General features: G+C 34.1%; 2 protein-coding genes across 2 annotated transcripts; both read left to right on the top strand.

Annotated features, from left to right (window-relative positions):
• Positions 1 to 28: 28 nt before the first annotated feature.
• Positions 29 to 2,108, top strand: LOC106763528 (mediator of RNA polymerase II transcription subunit 15a). The gene is made up of 6 exons (XM_022781675.1): positions 29 to 455; positions 581 to 774; positions 873 to 1,112; positions 1,237 to 1,428; positions 1,513 to 1,601; positions 1,744 to 2,108. Exons 1-6 carry the CDS (start codon positions 449 to 451, stop codon positions 1,946 to 1,948), a joined length of 927 nt encoding a protein of 308 aa, XP_022637396.1. The 5' UTR covers positions 29 to 448; the 3' UTR covers positions 1,949 to 2,108.
• An 8,262-nt stretch (positions 2,109 to 10,370) lies between these two features.
• Positions 10,371 to 15,347, top strand: LOC106765261 (dr1-associated corepressor). Its single transcript, XM_014649820.2, has 6 exons — positions 10,371 to 10,655; positions 12,106 to 12,178; positions 12,275 to 12,368; positions 13,591 to 13,719; positions 13,823 to 13,880; positions 14,581 to 15,347. The coding sequence occupies exons 1-6, from the start codon at positions 10,623 to 10,625 to the stop codon at positions 15,040 to 15,042; spliced, it is 849 nt and encodes a 282-aa protein (XP_014505306.1). The 5' UTR covers positions 10,371 to 10,622; the 3' UTR covers positions 15,043 to 15,347.
• The last annotated feature ends 165 nt before the right edge of the window (positions 15,348 to 15,512 follow it).

Raw genomic sequence — 15,512 nt, 5'->3', positions numbered from 1 at the left:
AAAAAAAAAAAAAAAAAAAAANAAGCCGCTGCAAGCGAAACCATCAACTCAAGCATTGGGAACACAGAATTTTTATATATGGAAGGATGTTTCTCAGCAATGCAAGCCGCTGCAAGCAAAACCATCAACTCAAGTATTGGGAGCACAGAACTCTCATATATGGAAGGATGTTTCTCAGCAAATCAAGCCGCAGCAAGCGAAAATAATACCCCAATCACTGGAAACACAGAACTCTTGTTTATGGAAGGATGTCTCTCATCAAAACAAGCCATGCTTAAAGGAGCAGCAACTAAAAATAGTAGAAGCGGAACCATCTACACAACAATTGGGACCACAGAACTCTAGTATATTGAACCTTGTTTCTCAGCCAAACAAGCCATGCTTAAAAGAGCAGCAAGTGGAAAAACAATATAGCAATTCCCCACAGCATGTAGATCAAGTGTCTATCATGAAAGGTACATCTATAACTTCAGTTTTTTTTTTTTTTTTTTTAATCAGCTAGAGTTGTACATTTTTATGCTATATTTTCCATGTTATCTGTGCTTACATGCAAATGTTTTTTACAATTTTTCAAACTCAGGTCCTGACAATGCCGTACAGAATCAAGCCCAAGGTTCAGAGAAAGAAAGTGAAGCATTGAGGGTGAGTGTAAACAGTCTGGAGATTTCAGCTTCACCCTTGACCGAAAACTGCAATAAGCTTAAAGAAATTTCTCATAAATCTACTCTGAATTTTGATGAGCCAAGTGCTGAAGTGAAGCGCATTCTTAAAGTGGTTGGTCTAAAACTTGTGGTTTACATGCTTCCTATTTGCATTTCTTTGAATCATAAAAAGTGGTTGTCCTAAATTCTATTANTGTGATATACTTCTAGATAGCCGAAATATCACCTGAAGCATTGAGCGCATCAGTTAATGAAATGAGAGAGGCAGTCTATTTGAATGATGTGATGGAAACTTCAGAGTTCTTAGATGAACCACGAGAGATGGTTCAACAACAAAACCAACCGGACCTCATTNCACAAACTGGTAGGAAAAGGTCTCGAAGCCACAGTTTCAACCAGTTCTCTGATGCTGAGGAACCTGACTATAGAAAAAAGAAGCCAAGAATTTTGGTAATATACCTTCTTTATAGTTTTTTTTTATTGATTTCCACTCCTTTAAAAGGTACACGCATAATAATCCTTAACCTTGACTTCCTTCATATAATCTTAACATTAGCATTGGTAACTCTAGCAGGAAAATTCTTCTCTTTTAGTTGAATTAAAGGAGATCAACCATCGATTGGTAGACAGTGTGATTGTTGTTGGAGAAAATGTTAAAGCGCCGGGAGTAGCGGCTGATGATAGTGAAGGGTTGGTTATCGAACTCCTTTTCAATGCAGTATCGTTCAATATGAACATAGAATCTCATACTTTTGCAGATAAAAAGGTGAATACTTTATATTGTGTTATGAACTTTGCACATTTGATTTTTTGTGTTCTGTTACATTAACCATGAATATTTGTCATGCAGTCAATAATCAAACCATTAAGGTTGTTCGTTCCTACAAATTATCCAACTTCTTTGCCTGTTATTGTAGACAAAGAGCTGTCAGAAGTCAGGTTAGATTTTCTTCTGTTTATATTCTTAAGCAGTTATTCATCTAAGTTTCATATTTCATCAACAAGAATTTTATCATAATTAAACCTTCCTTTTCGATAGTTTAAATCTCCCTTTTGATTCCTTTTTATTCAACTTGAACAGTACTGAATGCCAGAAAGACCTATCAACAATAGCAAAATCAAAGCTGATTCATTTTCTGAGATGCTTGGATCGGACATGGTCACTTGAGGATATAGCANTGTCATGGGAACGTTGTGCCAGAGAAACAGTTCTTGAGTGTGCAAAAACCTTTGGAGGAGAAACTTTTAGCTCAATATATGGAGAGTGGGAAAAATTATCAAACTGAAGTCTAAAGTAGGTTGCTTATAGTATAGTAAATCAATCATATACATTTTTCTTTTGCAAGCCATGTCTTCAATACATCATCTGTACAGTATATAATACTACAGCTCTACACTACAAGTCAAGTTCATATATACAAAACAATCACTTTTCTCCGAATTTCATAATATATATATATACAATTTTTTTGACTCATTATTTCTGCTAAACTCTTCCTTCAATTACTTTCTTTGCATTCACAAGATTCAAATAGCATAAAATCTTGCTTTAATAATCAGATGCAGTCCATTTCCACTCAGTCTAACTACATAACTTTCAAAGAAATTTTCTAAGAATCAATTGGTATATTAAAGATATTTATTGTTAATAACTTGCCAAGACTAATTTATTAGAAGATTTAAAGTTTTAAATAATTTGCCAATGGATGTCTTTCAAAGACGGTATGCAAACCAACACATTTTAAAATGATTTTGTTAGAAGACAGAGTCAACATTCTAATATTGTACATGTTTTCATGTATTTTTAAGTTATTACAAGAAAATTCTCATGATAAATGTTTGTTATTAATTATCAATGTCCTTAATGTGTTAATAAACATTTATTGATAATTATCAATGAATTTTAGTAAATATTGTAAATTAAATTTTTTTCTTTTTTTTCTCTCTTCCTTTCTTCCATAGGCATTGTCGTGGCTATTTAACTCACACCACCTTTGCCTCTTAATTTTTTTCTTTCTCCTACGCTTCATATTCCTTTATTTCTACTTTTAGACTAGAAAATAAATCTCCTAAGATGAAACGTGAGATTTCTTTGGAGAAAAATTATTTATCAAATCCAAATTAGCTAAAAAAAATATTTTGGTAAAAGATTATAAAAATTTGACTTTTAATTAAAATTATCTTCCCCTCCTTATTCTAAAGCAGGAACCTATAAATAAACGTTATTTACATTTTGGAGTGACTATCATTCGAAGAGGAGCATTGGAAGCTAGAAAGCAACAATTGAAGACTTTTTCATACTTTTCCATTTTTCTTTATGTGTAATATTGACTTATTATATCTTTCATAGATAATTAAAAAAAATGTAACCGCACAGTTGAGAATAAAATTTCTTAAATTATAAATCATATATATATATATATATATACTATTCATGTTTGGAAAATAGTAACTTCAATTTTAGATTTTAAAGAAAACCGAAAATTGATTTTTAATGTTGATTTAGATTGCTTAATCAGAAATATTTCTACATATAGAATTCGAATAATTAATTGTTATATTATTTTTGTAAATGTAGTTCTTTTTCATAATAATTGAGAAATAAATTATAATAAGAGGAATTTGAAATTTAACCATCAAGAGATTGATAATTAATTATATCAAAAAATTTTAATAATTATGTGTATTATTGGAGACTTGCAATTATGTTTTGATATTACGAAGGTTTAGAAAATAGAGTATTAGAAGTGATAAGATGTTGTATAATAATGAGACTTGTTTATTTTAATATTAAAAGCTAAAAAAAATATAAATAAAAGTTTTGTTTGCGTATTTTATTATATAAACATATCATCTCTCTATGTTCTCTCAAAGCTAGTGCAAATTTGTTGTGTTCAATGATTTTTGTGTTGTTTGAAATAATTTAAAATGAATTCAATGCATGTTTATTTGGAATTAGGAATGATTTATTGTAATATGACTGTGAATATGTATGACTTGAGAAGGATTTTAAGAATTTATTGTAATAGTTTTATTTAGTGTATGTAGAGATTTCGTATTCGGGACCATCTTGTCACTTTAATAACCATCTAGTCTCAAGTAAAGAAGGGTAAGGTATGTCTTGAAATGTAGTAGGAAGTTTGTGGTCTAGTGACGTTTCCTTGGCCATAAATGTTTGACGGATTAACCTTGTCTATGGCAGCTTGAGTAAACAAGTTGTCTCACCACACACAAGTGTAGGACCTCTAGATTCAGACATCAATACATGTATTCGGATAATCAAGTCCAAGATAATGTTGATATGCTTAGGATTTGTTTGATTTTAATTGTGATATTTATAACTCAATTTTATGGATGATTCTTTGGTAAAATTAGATTACCCTTCTATCTTTGTTTGTTTGTGTGGTTGTATTTCTCATCAATCTATCATGACTTTTGCATTATGATTCTCATTGGGTGAGCTAACAACTCACTAAGCAAGTGCCAAAATTTATTTAGATAGAGAGTAAAGGAGGCCTTCTCGTTGGGCAGGATAGTCTCTCGTTGGGCGAGTTGGTTTTTCATGTCCAAGTCATCTCGGGAAAATTTGGATTCTCATTATGTTAATCGTTGGATCAAGCTGATATTTTGACAACTTGTCTTAAACATATAAATCTTCTTTTTGACAGTTGGGATCTTTGATTAGAGGTCTACAAGTTGAGTTGTGTTTTTCCCTGTTTTGATGTTCTTAATGGAAATGTTTGAAGTCATTATTATGCTAATGCAATAGAAAATGAATTATGTGTTGTTAATATTGAATTGAATTAAAGGATGTGTGATGATTTAATATTGTATAATAATGTGATGTATGAACTATGTATAAAATTCATATGTGCTCTGTTGTGGTGTTATTTTATTTTTGGTATGACATAAGTTGAGTAAATGAAAGAGTAGTCTTTCGTAAGGAGGAAAACTACACATGTGTTTTAGTGATGTATAGGCGACATGAGAAAACTTGGGATCATCCTAAATCTAGTTGTTGGAATCAAGTAGATGAAAATAAGTAGTTAAGAAGGTTAAGGGAGGTTCATATTTAGAGTATTGGCAGTAGTCATACTCAAGAGAGATTTAAATTTACCTTAGGTCAGGAATACTAAGTGAGAGTTACGAGAACGTTCCTCACTGATCAGTGGACTCTAGGAGTTCACTTAGAATGTTCCCTAGGTCAGGAATGCTAAGGTGAGAGTTACGAGAATGTTCCTTACTGAACGGTGGACTCTAGGAGTTCACTTAGAACATTCCTTACCGAACGGTGGACTCTAGGAGTTCACTTAGAACGTTCCTTAGGTCAATAATGCTAAGGTGAGTTACGAGAACGTTTCTCACCGAGAGGTGGACTTTAGGAGTTCACTTAGAGCGTTCCCTAGGTCAATAATGCTGAGATGAGAGTTACAAGAACGTTCCTTCTCAAGTGGTGGACTCTAGGAGTTCACTTAGAACGTTTCCTAGGTCAGAAATGTTAAGGTGAGAGTTACGAGAACGTTTCTCACCAAGTGATGGACTCTAGGAATCCGCTTAGAACGTTCTCTAGGTTAGGAATGCTAAGGTGAGAGTTACGAGAATGTTCCTCACCGAGCGGTGTACTCTAGGAGTTCACTTAGAACGTTCCCTAGGTCAAGAATGCTAAGGTGAGAGTTACGAGATTGTTCCTCACCGAGTGGTGGACTCTAGGAGTTCACTTAGAATGTTCCCTAGGTCAGGAATGCTAAGGTGAGAGTTATGAGAATGTTACTCACCGAGCGACGGACTCTAGGAGTTCACTTATAATGGTCCTTAGGTCAATAATGTCAAGGTGCTCATAATGAATTTTTGTTGACGTCCTTTACTTGCTGAATAGACTGATTGTATCAATCCATAAAATCCCTCACGATTTCATCTTTTCTTTGTTTAATTTTCATTAGCTCCATATAAGTAAGGTTTTAGGCTCGGTTGGAAGCAAACTTTTGTTCAAACAAATTTCTTAGCGTACAAAAATCATCTATGGTATGAGGGCGAAAGGAATGAAACCACGCTAGGGATTCTCCTTTAAGTGATAGGGAAAATACCCTACACCAAACTAAGTCATTAAGTGAATATATCGCCATAGCGTCCATAAATGATCTCAATTGCTCCTCTGGATCCCCCGACCTGTCGTACTTTTCAAACATTGGAGACATCTTCTCTGGCCTTGGCTCTTCCACAATAGCCACCGTGAACGGGTGAAGCATATCGGCCCGACCAACATTAGTCGAGTGAACTGAACAGGTCCTAGAATTGTTCTCCTCTTGGGTAGCTCCCTCGGGTTCAGTTTGAGCAAGCTCCACTGTAGGAACATGAGTAGGCCCACTGACTACTGATTTGACTGTTCCCTTTGCCCCCGCAGCATGCTCTGCTCGCAAGGTTGAAATCTATGCTTGCATGGCTTCCATCTGCCTTTACATCTCCTGAACTAACGCCAAAGGGTTTGGTTGTCCTGCCATCTTTATGGTCTCAACTGGGTTTCTTCTGTTATCCTCGGTCCCACGGTAGGTGCCAAAATTTTTTTGCTGGATTGGGACGATGATGGATCGCACTCAACTCTCTTATTTGGACAAACGTTTGCTCATTTCTTCCACTATGGATGACCAATCATTTTTAGGGGGTGACCTGCAGAAGACACTCTAACGCTCAATTTAGATATCTTTTTCTCTGAAAGTCTAAAGTAATCAAACTATAGAAAGTGTATCTTACCCGAAATTAAACCTCTACTTATAGAGTTTAAAAGAATTAGACCTATTAATTTACCTCTTGATAGGGAATAACATACATAGAGAGAACTATTACAATGACAATTAAGGAATGAAAAGAATTAAAAATTGATAGAAGAAAGGATAGGGAAAACTTATGAGATGTAGACACGCCACTTGAAAAGGATTCCAAGATAAGTGCCAATGATTGGACTGCCACTTGATTTTCTCAAGATAAGATCCTCAAAAAGACTAAGAGATAGGTTGTTATCTCAAAGAAGAAATGCAAGAATGCAAATCACTCTTAAAATTGATTCCTTCAAAGGTGTGTACAAAAGGAGACCCTTAGGCTACTTATATAACTTTTAGGATGAATTAAGTGGAGAGTTTTAAGGGATGTGGGACATGGAATGCTTCATAGGTTGACCAGCAGTGTCCCAAGTGTATATTAGTCCCACATCTCTTAAATCTTCCATTCCTAAAGGGTTTATAAGCTTCTTAGTAAGTCTAGGACTCAAAAGCTACAAACTATGCATGTTTACTTGCACTATAAACAACAAAAGGAGAAAGCCTATTTATTCTTCTTTTATTTTAATTTCAAGCCATGTGAAGTCCCACATTGCTTGTACTATAAAGAAAAGAAGATTTTATAAGCTTCTCTACAACTAAAATTAATGAAAGAACAAAAAAGGCAAATACAAGCCAAGAAAACCTATTCTACTTTTTTTTATGCTTGTGGTCATTTGAAAACTCTTCATTGTTGCTCCATCTACAACCATATCATCCCCCCCCCTAAGTTGGAGAAGATTCAACCTCGAATCTTGAAAAACATGCAACAAAGAGAGATTAATTACTTATTTGTTTTATAAACCAAAGAAACTCCTCCTGGATCAAATGTTAACTTGCAAAAAGCATCAAACATTTTGTGAATGAAATTATGTTTTCCACAACATTTATATAGACAAGGAATATTAAAAGAAGGCTTCTTTGACATTGGATTGATTTTATTAATGAAAAATATAAATCCTTCTTTAGAAAAACTTGTATTTTTGTCTTGAGTTAAGTGTAAAAAAGAAAACATGAACTCAAGATGTGGTTTGGAAATGGTTTGTGATGAAGTGGTTTGGAAATGTTTGGATATTTTCACAAAAGAGTTTAGAAAAGAACGAAAGCTTAATAATTGAAGAAAAGTGGAAGGATTGAGAAACTCCCCTAAATTTGCTTGAATCTTGTAGAAAGATAGGAGTGAAAGGTGCCTTTTGTAGCACTTCCTATGTATGTATGACGTTTTCCTTCTCCTTTTCCCTCACAAGTTCCTTTTGTTCTTTCTTTTCTCTCTCCTCTCTTGCTTTCCTCTCATTTTCTTCTTTTGCACTCTCCTCTCTTTCTTTCCTCTCTTTTTTTACTCTCTCCTCTTGGTTATCTTGAATGTCCTTATTTAAACAATGAAGCATAACCTTCTCTTTTTCTTCACTTGATGAGGAAGAAGAGTTATAAGTGTGTGTAGGTGAGGAAGAGGTAGACTCATTAATGACAACTTCTTCTTCCCTAATGCACACTACCCGTTTATTAGGCAATAAGATGCTATATGACCATGCCCTAAAACATTTAAAACACTTAATATAGCTTGGTCTAGAAGGAGATTTAGGTAGGAAGGAGGAATGGTTAGAAGAAGAATGAGGACAAGATTTGTTAGTGGGCTTCCTAGAAACATCCTTGGCTTTATCCTTTGATGATGAGAATTTGTAGAAAACATCTCTTGAAGATTTGGAAATTTTGTTGTGACAAACTTCTTTTTGTTAGAGTTTCTTCTCTACTTTCATGGCCCTATGAACCACTCCATCTAAAGTCTCATCATCATGGAATTCAATTATATCTTGGATGTTGATATTAAGTCCACTAATAAATCTAACGATGTATGAGCATTTCGAGCTCGTGCACATACTCCTCTATACTTCGTCTACCTTACTTAAGTCATTGGAACTTAAGCAAGAGTTCCCTAAAATAGTGAGGAGGTACAAAGCGCTGGATAAGAATGTCCTTAAAATGTTCCCATGTACTCGTGGGTGAGGCCATGGTTAAGTATCTCCTATTTAGCCATTGTTTGGCATATCCTCTAAAGCTAAACAAGCTAAATTTACATGCCAAGAATTATCTAAACTATACAAAGCAAAAATATTATCTATATTAGCTATCAAATCTAAGCAAATGTTAGGGTTTTCTTCTCATTTAAAGGGCGGCAAGTGCAACTTTGACAAAGGAAGGTATACATCTACGATTCTAGCTTCTTGCTTCTTCTTAGTATGACCAAGACCATGAGAGGTGTGGTTGTGGTCTTGGTGACCATAAGCTTGCTTTCGTTTTGCCTTATCTCCATTATCCATCCTTCTACTAAGAGAATCAAGTTGATGTTGAAGTTGTTAAATAACCTTCACTATGTCCAACTTGCTAGAAGTACTTTCTTGATGGCTACCTCCATTGGAAGAAGATTGTCTTGAACCGGTAGATATTTTTTCTAAAAGCAAAAAGCAACAACAACTCAACAAAAATGTTAGAAACAACAGCTAAAAGTGACGTTAAAACAATAGCAAGGTCAACTCAAACAAACAACAACAATCTTGGCTCAAAAGCTCACGGTTTTGGGTGGTGAAACAAGGAAAATCACTCCCTCAAAAACACTCTTCTTTCAAGATAGTAAAGTGTCTCTCAAGTCAAATATTTAGAACACCAAGTCAGGGACAAAATCAAGTGGAAAAATGTACAATCCAACCTCAATAACACAAGGAATCAAATCAAGAAACATGAACAAAAGGCCAAAAAAATCAAGTGAGAACTATTATACAATTAATGAAAAAAAGAACCTATAAAAGCAAGAAAATTGGCACACAAAAATAGCAGCAAGGTAGAGGACTAAAGAATACAAGACAACAAGGAATTTTAAGAAGCAAAACAAAGGCACATGTGAACAAGACAACAGCAAAAGAATTGACACAACTAAGAGACAATTCACACCTAAATTTTATGCATACATGAAGAGAGATCTAAAATGAATGGAATAAATTTGGCAAACTTCAAACCTATATATTTTGTGATTTAATTAGAAGAGAGGCTTTAAAATGATCTTTCAAACACACCAAGGCAATAACAACTCTTGGCCCAGACCAGCACACAATATCAAGCAGTTTTGATGTTGATTTCAAAAGAATTTTGAAGCATGCAGGTTAACATTCTAGTCTCAACCAAACAGAATTTAATGGATGAAGTGTATTTGATTAAAACCATAATTTGAATTGGTTAATGCCTCTACTAATACAGAATATATAAACAAAGTTTAAACACTTAAATCCTATAATAATCAAACTCAATTCAGCATAAAAAAAAATCAAGATACATAAAATAATATATAATATGTCCATGAATTACATTGAACTAATTAGAAAAACCTAATTAGAAAAAGCAAAAGAAAAAAAAATAAAAAAATCACTAAAATATTATCTGCATAAAATAATATGTCCCCCCATTACATGCTCAAAAACAATGTAAATATTCTCATTTAAGTTTTTTATTACTTTACTTTATTTTTTCTTATTTCTTTTATGAAAAAATTGTAAATACTAAAATATTTGTAATAGCTAAAACTATTTTAAGTTTCTTAATTAAAATAAATAAAAAACTTAAGGAATTTGAAATTTAATTTTAACTACAATTTTATAAAAATGATCTTTGTAAAAAAGTTTTATATACATATGCATAGACATAGAGACTGCTACTACTTATGAAGTAAATTTAGCTCAATTGGTGAGTGTTACTTTATTTGTCCAATTTGGTTTGTTTTCTTTTCTTTCTTTCTTTTGTACTTTAAAAAGAAGCAAAGAAAATATCCCAACAATTATCTCTCAACACGTCACCGTTTTGACTCCTTCCATTTAACACACTCTCACCATCTTCTGCCTACATGGTTTACATCTATTGGGCGGTGACACGATTCCTGTCACTGACATGTAATTGTAAGAAAACCCTTGCCGAGGCATATCTCGTTGAATGAATCCTTGAGAGAGAGTGGCCTTTGGATCTGAAATGGGTTTCTTCGATTTCATCGTGGTGATGTTGGGGTCACTCTTTTTGTTCAAAGCTTTCGATTTTGCTTTTTTGGTCTCTCTCTTCTGCTCCATTTGATTCCCCCAATTCTTCAGTGTTCAAACCCTAATCTGTTGCCATGAGGAAGAAGCTCGATACCCGTTTCCCTGCTGTAAGTGTTCTCCACTTTCTCTTTGTAAAGATTGTACCTTGTCTCAGGTTTCTGTTATTTGGTTGCAAGGAAAAGTGTGTGGAAGTGACAGCAATTGAGCTGATCTCGACTGTGCTTTTGTTTGTCTTTTTTTTTTTCCTTGAGAAAAAAAGGTTATGGTTTATGGTAAATGTTTATACTTTGTTACGATTTATGGGGTTCATGTGTTTGGGTTTATGGTCTTAATAATTGAAGTGGGTGATTTATGTTGATGTGGGTATTCTGGAGACGTGTGTTACTTTTAGGTTATTCACATAGCTTAGGTTGTTTAAAAATTAAAAAAAAATTAAAAACTTTTTGGGTTTGTTTGGGAACTGTGGTTTAAGGATACTTGATTGACGTGTCACTGAAGACTGCTGAAGAGGATACTGATGGGTTTATGTTTTTTGTGTTTCTGATGATTTTGGTTCTCCCACAGTCCTCATTTGTTGTGCTCTTGGGATAGAACCGGCCTTTTTTAAATTCAACAATTCAGTATCCCATTGTAAAATTACATCTTCTCTGAAATTTGAAATCAGTTTTGCAAGTTAACCTGATTTCTGTTTAAAACGTGTGTCTACTTCACATTTTTAATATTTTAAAGCCTGAATACATTTCTTACATCGCTTGTAAATGTTAATTATTCTTCAGAATATGGTGAGCTAACTAGTTGCGAGCTGAGTTAACATCAGTCTTTAATGTACGGTGTCAGGGATTTATAATAGAATACAGTTACTCCTTTAAGGATTGATAATGATGACATCAATTAGGAAGACTATTTGATGTTAGTGACATTTCGAATCTATGGTAATTTTTAGCCAGGTGTTACTGTTAGGCATAGCTTTGCCAAATCGGGTGGAATATACAAGTAAGGAGTAAAGAAGGAAATTGGGTTGCAAGGAGGGTAGGAAGGAAAAGAAAACAATTATAAGCAACGAAAAAAGGAGGGAAGCCAATGAGGGAGTGTTTTAGGCCTTTTAGGAACTGGTGGAAGAGATGCAAATACTTGAAGATTTGTAGTGTTCCATATTTTGTTTCTTGTTTTGTGAGGCACTCTGGTCTTTGTAATTGGAGTTTATAACTATTTCTCTCTGATAAAATTCCTTGTTTCTATCACTTTTATCCCATTATACCTTTCTAGCATATAGAAGTCTTCATGTACAATTAACAAAGACCTTTACAGTAACTACCAATAATTAGAGAATTGGGAGACATGATATTTTACCTTATTTATAGAAGGGTAAAACTTTAGGGAGACAGGGCAAGCCACTGCTTCTATAAACTTCAAATCAAGTTTTAAGTTGTAACTAACACAAGGACTAATTTGTAATTTGGCCTCTGTTAAATTCTTCTACTGTCTTTAAAGTATCATGAGGAGTGAGCTCTTGGAAAAGAACAATTTATTTTGAGTGATGAAACCTTCAAATTGCAGGCTCGGATAAAGAAGATAATGCAAGCAGATGAGGATGTTGGAAAGATAGCACTGGCTGTTCCTGTTTTAGTTTGTAAGTTGCTGTGGTTTACTGTGTCGTTAACTTCAGACCGCTTTTAGCTTGTTTCTCTTATATATGTTGTTGACACTGCTCTTGAATGGATTTCAGCTAAAGCTCTCGAACTATTTTTGCAAGATCTTTGTGACCGTACTTATGAAATAACTCTTCAAAGAGGAGCAAAGACCATGAATTCGTTGCATTTGTAAGTCTGTTTCTTTTGCTTCAATCATCCATTTTAGTGATTGGGAACTAACTCGAGAACTTAGTTACAATAATGCCTTTATAGAAGATTTCTTTTATATAGATTCAATTTCAATTTGCAATTCCCTTTTTCATATATTCAAGTTAAAAATGGAAGCTAAATGTGAGACACGAATGTAGTCAGTTTTTAAGCTATAAAAATTCATAATCATTTAATCTAAGTATGAATGATAAAATTTTATTAAAAGCATTTATGTCTAACTTAAAAGTTAATGTGCTTGTTGGGGTATGCATCCGTGATGTGTAAAATAGATTGTTAAACTTTATTGGTATATCTTATTTGTACTGTCACTTCAGCATATTTTTTGTATTGGCATGTTTTATGAACTTGTGAACATGTTTTGTATATCTTAACTTGAATCTGAAGGAAATTATGATAGGACTGGAAAGAAAAATAAAGGGCACTAGGTTTCAACACTGAAAACTGCTTGCTACATTGTCATAAGCTTGCCGATTCTCAAAATGTTTTAAGTATGGATTAACTCTTAAAAAAAGTTTTATAAAAGCAAAAAGGGGAGGGATTGAGTTCCACCATGGGCTCCACAGCTTGGCAGTGGCTAAGGGATGACAACAATTTTCGATCTTCCAAAAGTCTCATTCACTTGGACTTCAAGTTGTTAAAAACTAAGATCAAAACAAGTCTGACTTAAGTGAAATTAAATCTATTTTTGTTTTCTGAAACTACATTGGTAGCTGTGGCATTTCTCTGTACTGACAATTGCATAAAATAACTGATTAATTCCACGTACGATTCACCTTTTCTCACCATTTTATTAGCCACGGTCTCATATTTTATTCTTTGTTTGTCTTGCCATTTGTTTCACTCCAAAGTCTAACATAAATAATTTTAGTTTTATGAGTTAAACAATTTATCTGGTTGCCTTGTAAATAGGATACTTGTGATTTCAAATATTAGTGGCTCTTGGCAATGTTCAAATTCTGAATTGTGTGCTATATTTTGGAGGGTATTCCCCTTGTCGATTCTAACAACCCCTAGCATTTCTTGTGTTCTCAGACATCTTTTAATTAATTTTACTATGATATCCAGATCCCGTTTGGTTATGATATTATATTGTTTCTCTTATCTGCCTTCCAAACTCCATTTATAATAAGGACTTTGAACTATGAAATCAAGTCTAACAAATTGTCACTGTAAATTGCAGAAAACATTGTGTACAAAGCTATAATGTCTTTGACTTTCTGAGGGACGTTGTTAGCAGAGTTCCTGATTACGGTCATGGTCATGGCCATGCTGAGGCTGGTGCTGATGATCGGGCCATTTCAAAAAGAAGGTTTGGAATCCAATATCTTTGTTTTGTTTTGTTGTTTTACCCTTCTGATATGCATATTGTTAGTTATGTACTTAACATTAAACAATGCTATCTACTTTTCCAGGAAAGCTGTTGGTGATGATTGTAATGACAGTGATGAAGAGGCTAAGAGAAGCAAGATGGTAATTTCATTTTTTAATGTATTTGCACAAAAACCCTTAATAACATACAATTCTATCATCATTAATGCTTGTGGCAACCCTCTTGTTCCTTTTTGTTTACATAATTTTTTGTTTTAATTTCTCATTTAGTGCCAATCACGCATTCATGATTAAGCCTTTTCCACAGAATGCCTCATATCTTATCAGTAACATAGAATCCAAATTGTGTTTAACTTCATAGAAAAACGAAGTCCCCTAAACGATTGTATAAAAATATACTCCACAAGGTTTTGATATTATCATTTTCAGTTTTAGTTCTCACAAAAAACCAGTACTTACACATCTGCATGTCTACGACTTTAAAATGTTACCATATTAGGCACTCTATAAAAGGGCTATTTGGTTTATGAGAAGTTTTCTATTTTCATTTTGTAATTACAAAAAGGTCACCTTGTTTACATTTTATTTGCTATTTTTAAAACTTTGTACTGGAAATAGTGATAATTTCTATTTATTTTTTTATGTTTTCGTTAATTCTAAGTTGAAATACTAAATGACAAAAAAGATATTTTCTCAAACCAATGCTTTTACTAGCATAGTTTGTCATCTGTAGAACACAAAAAAAAATCATGAGAGTCTTGCAAATGATGTTGGTACATATGCCTAGCAGACCCTTGATGTACACTATGTTTTTCTCAATGATGTTTTTCTTCTACTCTAGCAAGAGTTGAGCCACACTGGCAGTACTGGTAGAGGAAGAGGCCGGGGTAGAGGAAGAGGCCGTGGCCGAGGACGACCACCTTTAGTAAGAGACACATATCATCAGGATGCTGAATCTGAGCCATGCCCTTCTGTTCAGCCGAGCAACCAACAAAGTGCAAACCCAAGTGTTGCAGTGGACAGTGGTTCTGAGTCAAAAGATATACCAAAGGAGGAGAATGTTGCAGCTCCTGTTGTAAGCGCTGATTCACTCCGGAACATTGACCTGAATGCCATTACGAATGAAAATGATGACAAAAAAGCTAGCGTGGCAGAACCTCCTTCAACAGAGGGCAAGCATGAAGAGATTCTGGGGTGGCCACTTTCTGATGTGGACAAGATGGCCATTGATTCGACACAGCTTGCGCAGCTGGGTAGGCCATTAGAAGAGGAGGAGGAAGATTATGACGAGGAGGAGGGGTAAATATTATAGTCTTTGGGTGATTAGATTAGTGAAAAAGCTCATGATAACTGTAGAATAAGTACATACTAGTGTTATGATTATGAGTACCCACTAGCTGTCAAAACATGTCCCATGTTGTTGGCGGCTGGCTGAAAAAAAGGGTCTGAATGTACCTTCAGATCCCCCTTTTTTATTAATCTGGTTTGTATGTGTAGCTGATGTATCGTTCCATTGACCAGTAATGTTAGCTTTGTACTCTTAGGTCTACAATGTATGTATATCACAATTCTAGATGGAGTGAAATTTATGCATGCAACCTTATTTAATATTGCTGCAGAAACTATTTGCCAGTCTCTCAGCTAATGTCTATCCCTTTTTGGCAAAGATGGATTGGCATATCTATACAAGCAGAGTTGACTAAGGTAGTTTTGTATCATCTGCATTGCTTCAGAATTAGATGAATAGTTATTCTGGTGAAGTTTTACAAAAAT

Source organism: Vigna radiata, chromosome 6 (assembly GCF_000741045.1).
Source record: "Vigna radiata var. radiata cultivar VC1973A chromosome 6, Vradiata_ver6, whole genome shotgun sequence".
NCBI classification, from domain to species: Eukaryota; Viridiplantae; Streptophyta; class Magnoliopsida; order Fabales; family Fabaceae; genus Vigna; species Vigna radiata.
This window is presented reverse-complemented; position numbering and strand designations above follow the sequence as displayed.